Genomic DNA, 9,408 nt, shown 5'->3' with positions numbered 1-9,408 from the left:
GTTGACACAGACACCGCCGCGTTGACACAGACACCGCCGCGTTGACCCAGACACCGCCGCGTTGACCCAGACACCGCCGCGTTGACCCAGACACCGCCGCGTTGACCCAGACACCGCCGTGTTGACCCAGACACCACCGTGTTGACCCAGACACCGCTGCCTTGACCCAGACACCGCCGCGTTGACCCAGACACCGCCGCGTTGACACAGACACCGCCGCGTCGCAGAGCCCCGCGGGGTCTCCGCACGCTGACGCGGCACGGCGCTCGCTGCTGAACGACGTTTCAGGTCGGCAGGCCGCTCTAGGGGTGACCGTGGCGGCTCCACCCCCAGCCGCCTTTGTCCTCCCTGCTACTCGTTTGAGGCCGAATCGACCGAGGGGAGACCCAGGCGCCGTTCGTGTATCACTCGAGACACACACAGACACGTGTACACACACGTGTACACACACAGACACGTGTAACACACACAGACACGTGTACACACACACCTATACACACAGACACGTATATATACACAGACACGTATATGCACACACACACACACGTGTACACACACAGACACGTGTACACACACAGACACGTGTACACACACAGACACGTGTACACACACACCCCAGCGTGCCATTAACGCAGACAGCGTTAATTGCTCGGCGCTTCACGTTGGACATGTTTAACGATCATCGGTCGCGTGCAGCGCGGAATTCGTTAATTTGCGTGGCAATGAGAGCATTGGTGGGTGGCTGGCACCTTCGATTTAGCACGGTAAGCTACGTACGGCGCGAAAGAAGTACAACATGCATACATGGTCGCAAGCACTGAAGTGTTGGAGTCCCCTCGATTTCGACGGAGGTCTCCCCGTAATCGCACTCGCACTCTTTGCTCGCTCACAACCCGACAGTAGCCGAGAGTAGATGTCACCGCTCGCTCTGTCTGGCGTCCTTTGGAGCGGCAACCCCCTCGGCTGGACCGAGAGATCGTGGCCGGCGTCTAGCGAGTAGCAGCTGCATATCGGCGTTCTGCAGTGGAGATTCAAGCACGGCTGTCGGGCGCCGCGGTGGCTAGGAGATGTTAACTCCCTCGCCCGGTATACAGGGAGGTCGTGGGTTCGATACCGACCCTGACGCCTGCTGCTGCTGCTGCATATTTGGAGTTTGGGTGTCTCTCGCCACGTGGTCGCGTGGATTTGTCTCCTGGGTCGTGAGGTTTTCCCCTCCGCGTTTAGGATCGACATCACCACGCGTTCGAGTATTTTGCCTGACACGTTTCCACGTGGTTGATGAAGATGGGCCACTTGATTGAGCGATAGTTTGTGATGGCCAGGCCACTTCTCAAGGAGCGGCTCCACGGCTGGGTTGGAGTTCGCGTGCTGGAGGTAGCAGGGGCCCCCTAGCGGAGATCGTGGCTTGGTGTGGGGGGGGGGGCAGCAGCAGCAGCACCACGATGCTGTCCACACGCAGCGTGACCGTCACACCTTCACTGTGTAGCCCCGCGCCTACAGCACCCGGCAAGCCTTCGTGGTGACTGACACATCCACCAATTACAAGGACTTGGATTGATGTGTGTGTGTGTTTAGTATGTATCTCTATGGTATGCATTTCTGCGTGTCTTTATGGTATGTGATTCTGTGTGTATGTATTTCAATGTGTGTATGTCATTCTGAGTGCATGTATGGCGTTTTTTCTGTGTGTGCGAGTGTAATTCTGTGTAATGTACGGTATGTATTTCTGTGTATGGGAGTGTATGTACATGTATGGTATGTATCTGTGTGAGTCTATTAATTCTGTCTGTGTGAGTGTATGTATCTGTGTGTGTATGTATGGTATGTATATGTGTGTATGTATGGTATGTATATGTGTGCGTATGTATGGTATGTATCTGTGTGAGTCTATTAATTCTGTCTGTGTGAGTGTATGTATCTGTGTGTGTATGTATGGTATGTATATGTGTGTATGTATGGTATGTATATGTGTGCGTATGTATGGTATGTATCTGTGTGAGTCTATTAATTCTGTCTGTGTGAGTGTATGTATCTGTGTGTGTATGTATGGTATGTATATGTGTGTGTATGTATGGTATGTATCTGTGTGTGTGTAACAATAAGTACCCCCCTAACCCATCCGTCCCCTGAGCCCCCACCCCACATTGCACTGCAGCTGTCGTGCTCCAGTGCAGCTCAGAGAGAGAGAGAGACGGAGAGAGGGAATGAGTAGAATCGAGAGGCAGTGGAGAGAGAGGAGAGCTGGAATAGAGGACGGGGAGAGCGAGAAAGTGAGAGGACGGGAAGAGGGGGAGAAACGGATGGGAAGGAGAGAGATTGCGAGGGAGGAGAGAGAGAGATAGATAGGGGGAGAGGGGTGAGAGTGAGAGAGGGGGGAGAGAGAGGGAGGTGGCGTTGAGACGGAGGAAAGCGGAGAGAGAGAGAGAGCGGGCGAGAGCTTGTAGAGAGAAATGAGAAGCGGAGACACAGAGGGAGCTGAGAGAGAAATAGGAAGAACGGGAGAGAGGGGGGAGAGGAGAGAAGCGAGAGAGAGAATCTCTCCCAGCACCTCTCCCCGGGGATTCCTGCTCGGCTCGCGGCACGCGTCTTCCCGGCACCAGCAGCGGCATCAGCAGCGACTCGGCACACGCAACGTGAGTGCGCCGTGCGGCGTGACACTCGATTCGTGCGCGTGCGTCTATTAGAGCGGAGAGACACACACACACACACGGGGACAGAGCGGTGAGACACTTACAGAGACGGGGAGGTAAGGGAGACGCGGGGAGAGAGACGAGGCGACTCAAGGATGGACAGAGAGACAGGAACGACACGGAGAGAGAAAGGAGCGCATGGGGAGATGGGGAGATGCAGGGACAGACGGAGGGAGACGCGCGGAAACAGAGACGCAGCTAGGCAAGGGGGATGATTCAGAGAATACACAGGAGAGACACGGGGAGGGACAGAGAGACACGGGAGGGACAGTGAGACACGGGGAGGGGGAGAGAGACACGGGGAGGGGAGAGAGACACGGGGAGGGACAGAGAGAGACACGGGAGGGACAGAGAGACACGGAGAGGGAGAGAGAGACACGGGGAGGGGAGAGAGACACGGGAGGGAGCGAGCGAGGCTGCTCGTTCACAGCCGCTGTCACCGCAGTCGCAGTGCGTCCCAACGTCAACACGGGAGCCTGGGAGATCACTCGCGGACCCCACTCCCGCGTAACTCCCCGTTCCCCCCAACCCCCATTCTGCCCGGCTCGTGGGGGTATCCCCTAAAACCCCTTCGCGCCCCCCCCCCCCCCGCTGCTGTGTAAAGTTCCTGCGGGTTTGTGTGTCGCGTGTGAAGCCACGTGCCTGCAACGTTGACGGCCATTGCGGCTCTCTGTGATTTCTGTTGGCCCGTCCCGCACCCCCTGAAGACCCCCTCCCCACCGAGGACTCACTAATCCCCCCCCCCCCCTCTTAATCTCCGTGCTCCACGCGTTGCTTGGACTCCCATGGCCGCTGCGCTCGTGGTGTTTATTCCGTGGAGGCGGAGACAGTGATGGGAAGACGCCGTTGTTGTTGTTGTTGTTGTTGATGTTGTTGTTGACGCATTCACTTTGCTCCTCCCACACCTCTGATGTGCTCCCTCCTCCTCCCATCATCATCATCACCACCGTTTGTATTTACATCGTTATCATCATCGCCACTCACGTGACTATCGTGATAATCAACAACATCGTCGTCGTGGCCGTAAATATCTCTCCCTTAACGTAACGATAACCACTCCATCATAACCCCATCATCATCATCATCATCACTCTAATACACACCATCACCATCATCATCGCCATAATCACTCGTACAGCTAGCATCGCTTCTATCAAATAAATACACACGAATATAAACAATCATCATCACGCCAACGAATGTCAGCATCACTCTGCCATCACCATTTACTCCCATCATCATCATCCCCCATCACCACCACTACCACCACCACCATCATCATCATCATCCCCCATCACCACCACTACCACCACCACCATCATCATCATCATCCCCCATCACCACCACTACCACCACCACCATCATCATCATCAACATCCCCCATCACCACCACTACCACCACCATCATCATCATCCCCCATCACCACTCCATTGCCTGCTGCAGGTCAGGACAGGTCGCTCCGTGGTGGCTGCCATCAGATCGCGATCGCTCCCAGCTCCTCTGCGTCACCGCCGCTCCTCCTGAAACATTCAACAGATAAACACGCGCCAATTGGGGGGGGGGGGCAGGGGAGGAGGGGGTGGGGGCTGTAGTGGGGGTGGGTGGGGGTTAGGAAGGAAGGGTACACGGTGCTGATGAATAGAGGCAAGCAGGGACCTTACTTCTCTGTCTCTCAATATTTTCCGGGTTGCTGGTGGAATAGATGGAGTAGTGTTACAGTAGGTATACTGGATGCGGTGTGCCGAGTAGGGATACATGAATATATCGGGGTTCTCTGTTCGACTGCAGTAGACGGAACGTGACTCGTAGTAGTCGTAGTACCCACATCCGTTGCGAGAGGAGGAATACTTGACGTGGTGTGCAGGGTGGCAGGTGGTGTCATGGTGAGTGGCGCTTGAGTTGATACAGCGAGAGACTCGGAGATTCTTGCTCCTGCACGCTCGCGGTGGGGGGCAGGGGGCGGGGCTGAGGGGGGGGGGCTCGCACGTGGGATTAGTGGTGGCCGCTCCTGGTGATGGTGGTTGCTCGCGAACAGCACTTGCCCTAACAGTCTGTTGAGGCTATACGGTGGATCTTTGTCTTTGGTCGTGGTGAAAGTCGTGCTGGTCGTAGTTGCGTTGTTGGTAGCGGTAGTGGCCACTCACTGTTCGCCGTACCTGCAGTGCTAGTGTCAGTGATACAGGGGGGGGGGGGGGTGGTTGTCGTGACCATGCTGGTGGCAGCAGTAGCTGCGGTGGCGGTGGTGGTGTGGGCCATCGGCAGTTGGCGAGAGTTGACCGCTCGAGGTTTGTGACGCTGCAGGTAGCTGAGTCGGTGCTCGCTGTTAACCCGAGCATGAATGACCGTCATCATCAGCGTCGTGTCAACGAGCTCTCTCGTCAGTCCGCGCTGTAGCGAGCGAGGGGGGGGGTCCCTTATCTGCTCCCAACTTGCCCCTCCCGAGGACGCGATGACATCCGCCCTTATTTTCACGGAGGCCGCGGACGTCCGTAGATCTTCGGACGGGGTCATTCATCAGATCCCGACTCTGTGGGTGCCCGGGGGGTGCCACGAGGTTTAACTCATCACGTAATTAATTAAGTAATTATTAATTAGAAGCCGCGATCAGATTTCATCCAATTCTGATTCAGCCACGGGGGCAGCCGTGTTTTTGGAACCAGCGGTTCCAACCTCAAAAGACGACGAACTTGCGGGGTCAAGGTCCCGGTGGGGTCCTTGTGCCGTGGGGGGCGAGGCTGGAGGAGGAGGCGGGGGCGGGGGTGGGGGCGGGGGCCAGGACCCCCCGGCCAGCGAGGGGACCTCCCCGTGGCGGCGAGGGGACCATGTTCACGCTGTTCCGGCCGGGCTGCTGCAGTCTGCTCAAGAGGCCCTGCTGCCCGGCGCACGCAGCCAGGGACGAGGCGGCGGTGTCCTTCTACGAGCAGATCACGGTGATCAGGTGAGCGGGCACACGGGGGGGGGGGGAGGGGGGGGGGCACCGTGCCACGTGGAGGGGAGAAGCCGACGCAGCCTCGAGGGCCCTCCTCACGCGGAGGCTCCTTCCGCCGGCAGTGGCAGGGAAGGGGGCAATTGCAGGGCTGTGCCTCTATCTGTTTATTCTTTAGCGAGATGACAGAAGAGGTATCGACAAGAGACGGAGATGTAGCGAGCTTGGCGAGGTGTAACCAATAATAAAGATGATGTAGTCAGATGGGAAGGGAGATGCAGACGAGCTAGAGACGATAGATTAATTGATTTTTTATGTTCATTGTTTCGTTGTGTTTATTAGGTTTGCTATTCAGGTGATGATTGATGCAGTCTCCTCCCCCCCCCCCCCCCCCCCATGTTTTAATGATTCCGAGACCTCCTGGTCTACTTGGGGCCCCATGCTTTTGCTTGTTTGGTTATTCACAACTCTCGTTGTCAACCCACTGCCACATCTCACCGCGTCGGTCCGTGCGGGTCTGGAATGTGGAGGGTTGGACTCCAGATCTCGCTCGCCACTGATGTTAGCCGCCTCCGGGAACTCAACGCAGGTGGCGGCCCGCCTCATGGTGCAGTGCGCTAACAACTGCGCCACCGCTCCGCTGTAGCCGCACACCACATTGGCTCCTGACTGCCTCTGAGTCTGGATTTCAGTGTGAGCGCCTGAATAGGCGCTCGCGAACAGCGCTCGTACTCACAGTCAGCAAGCTTGTCAGGGGCTCGTTGTACGTGTGAGCACGTTTCTGTGTGTGTGTGGGAGTCTACAAGTGTGTGTGTATCTACCTGGGGCGGTGTGTAAACATCGCCAATAGGGAGACAAAGGCGGTCGGGCATTGTGCTGGCCACCCCACCCACCTCGTGTGCCGAGCTGGCCTTCATCGGTGCTACTCGCTAATAGCACTTGCCCCAACAGTCTGTCTAGGCTATACGGAGGCGCTTTGTCTTTGTCTCTACACGTGTATCCGCAGTGCGTGTGTACACGTGTATATACACACACACACACGTGTACGTGTGTGCAGTGCGTGTTCTGTGTGTACACGAACGAGTGTCTGTGTGTACACGTTTGTATACGCAGTGCGTGTGCGCGCTGCGCGTGTTGAGCTGACCGCCCTACGAGTTGAATACTGATGGCAAGTGCGCATCGCTGCCTCTCACGCAGCAGACCGCCCTCTCGGCCCCCATCAGCGGCACCCACACAGGGAGATGGCGCGTGACCGATGTCTGGTCCCAGGCGAACCCGGCCACCCGAGTTCGATTCCCGCTCGCGGCCACCAACGCCACCTACGATTATTCTGAACCGGCCCTTTGCCTCCCCTAGGTCGACTCGGCCTCAAATGAGTACCTAGTGGGGTGTGTAGATATCGCGGCTAGGGAGACAAAAGCGGCCGGGCGTGGTGCTGGAAACCCCCCCCCCATTCGTTTTCCGTACCGGCCTTCGTAGGTGCTCGCTCTAACGGCACTCACCCATCTCTCATCGCCACCCCCTTCCACTCCTCTGCCCCTCTCCTCCATCACCCTCCCCCCCCGCCATCTCTCTCTCATTCATCTCCGGCGCCCATCGCTCCCTATATCTTCTCCTCCATCCCTCTCCCATCCACCTGCATCCCTCTCTTCCCCTACACAACCATCTCCTATCTATTCTCAAACTCTCTCATCCATCTCTCTCCCCTCCCTCCGCACCCCCCCCCCCTCCCTCCTCCTCCTCTCCCGCACGCTCGCTGTGTGCTAATGGCCGGGATGGGAGCCGCCTGACCTTGAATCATCGGCTCCTTCGCGCCTGCGCCGCTCTCACAGCGACAGAGCCGCCGCCGCTGGTGCCACTACCGGCGCGCGCGTGACGAGGTGGAGGTGGAGGGAGGTTGGATGAGGGAGGTGGATGAGGAGGAGGGAGAGGCAACACCACCACTACCATCTCCCTGTCGCTGGTCTGCGCGTGTTGTAACCGCGGCGTTTGCGTGTGTGTTTGTGCGTCTGTGTTTGTGCGTGTGCGAGTGTGCGTGTCTGTGTGTGTGTGTTTATTGTGCGTCTGTGCGTGCGTGTTTATTGTGCGTGCGTGTGTGTGCGCGCGCGTGTTCTGTGTACGGGAGCATGTGCACGTCCGGGTGTTTATCTCTTTGTCACGGCGTGCGCGCGCGTGCCCGCCCGCCCGCGTGTCTGTGTATCTCCCTGTGCGCGTGCACCCCCGTCTGCATGCTCATCTCTTTGTCTCCGTCTCTGTGTCTCTCCGTCTCTCCGTCTCTGTGCACGGCGATCCACAGTGTGGAGAAACCTCTTCTCGGAACCACTGCTCTGATGTGAGTACGATCCCCACCACTTACCCCCCCCAACCCCTCCCTCCACGCCCCTCCAACCCCGACCCTACATCGTCAAGGTTGGGCTCCGCGCGAGGGCTATTCTGACTGCGCCGCGTTCACCCGCGACCCGCGGTGACCTCTGAGTGCGCGCAGTCGTCACGGGAGTCTACGCCGGGACCCCTCGCTTCGAGGAGACCGGACCCCGGGTGGGGCGGGAGGAGAGGGGGGGGGGGTGACATCGAGGGGGTAGGGGACTGCGAATGAGGAAGGGGTTCTAAGTGGCTGGCGGGGTGGGTGGGCGAGCAGAGGGGGTGATTGATGCCGTCGCCGTCTCCCGAGGATGAGTGGCGAGTGGAGATTGCGTAGCCGTCTGCTGAGAAATGTAAAGGTCAGGGTGTGTCAATGGATGAGTGGCTGGATTGACAGATGAATGAATGGATGCTTGCTTATATGGATGAATGGATGGATGGCTGAATGAAGGGATTGAAGTACAGTGTGAGAGAGTGAATGCATGGGCGGTATAATTCGACGAAAAAATGAATTAATGGGTTAAGTGGATTGACATGAATGAATGAATAAAGCGGTGGGTGGATACATTACTAAACCAACGAAGTAATATATGAATGGATCAATGAACGAGCGAATCTTTCTCCAGATACATGAATGAACGGGCATATTGATGATTAGTAGATATATAGGATGTATATCGATGGATGAATGGAGGCATTAACCTATCAGCGAATGAATGGATGGGTGAGTGAACACGTTACTGAATGAGTGGATTCATGTATGTATGTATGCATAATGGCTGAATGTATGACTTAATTGAATGTATAAACGTCGTCTTAATTGATTAAGGTGTACAACCATTAATTATTCACACTACCGACTTGGAGAGGCCATGACTCAGAGAGGTCGTGTTGGGTCGGAATGAGTTCATCTCCTCACCCAGTGACGTCATCTCCTCACCCAGTGACGTCATCTCCTCACCCAGTGACGTCATCTCCTCACCCAGTGAGTTCATCTCCTCACCCAGTGACGTCATCTCCTCACCCAGTGACGTCATCTCCTCACCCAGTGAGTTCATCTCCTCACTGAGTGACGTCATCTCCTCACCCAGTGACGTCATTTTCTCACTGAGTGACGTCATCTCCTCACTCAGTGAGTTCATCTCCTCACCCAGTGACGTCATCTCCTTACCCAGTGAGATCATCTCCTCACCCAGTGACGTCATCTCCTCACCCAGAGAGTTCATCTCTTCACCCAGTGAGTTCATCTCCTCACTGAGTGACGTCATCTCCTCACTGAGTGACGTCATCTCCTCACTGAGTGAGTTCATCTCCTCACCCAGTGACGTCATCTCCTCACCCAGTGACGTCATCTCCTCACACAGTGACGTCATCTCACCCAGTGAGCAGTTTGTAAGAATGTCTTCCTTGATTGATCGGAAAATTCAACT

At 56.5% G+C, this 9,408-nt stretch overlaps 1 protein-coding gene across 1 annotated transcript in view; it reads left to right on the top strand.

The window, feature by feature from the left end:
* The first annotated feature begins 4,294 nt into the window (after positions 1-4,294).
* The window catches only part of LOC133351184 (rap1 GTPase-activating protein 1-like), a 49,596-nt gene continuing 44,482 nt past the window's right edge, over positions 4,295-9,408 (top strand). The window contains 2 exon segments of the mRNA XM_061566209.1: positions 4,295-5,629; positions 7,914-7,949. Of these exon segments, the coding sequence (XP_061422193.1) occupies positions 5,514-5,629; positions 7,914-7,949 (152 nt within the window). The 5' untranslated portion in view covers positions 4,295-5,513.

The sequence above is a fragment of the Lethenteron reissneri genome, chromosome 36 (assembly GCF_015708825.2).
Source record: "Lethenteron reissneri isolate LAM-NWPU_2019-01 chromosome 36, ASM1570882v1, whole genome shotgun sequence".
Classification (NCBI taxonomy): Eukaryota; Metazoa; Chordata; class Hyperoartia; order Petromyzontiformes; family Petromyzontidae; genus Lethenteron; species Lethenteron reissneri.
Note: the sequence above shows the minus strand (reverse complement) of the source record. Positions and strands in the feature narration are given on the sequence as shown.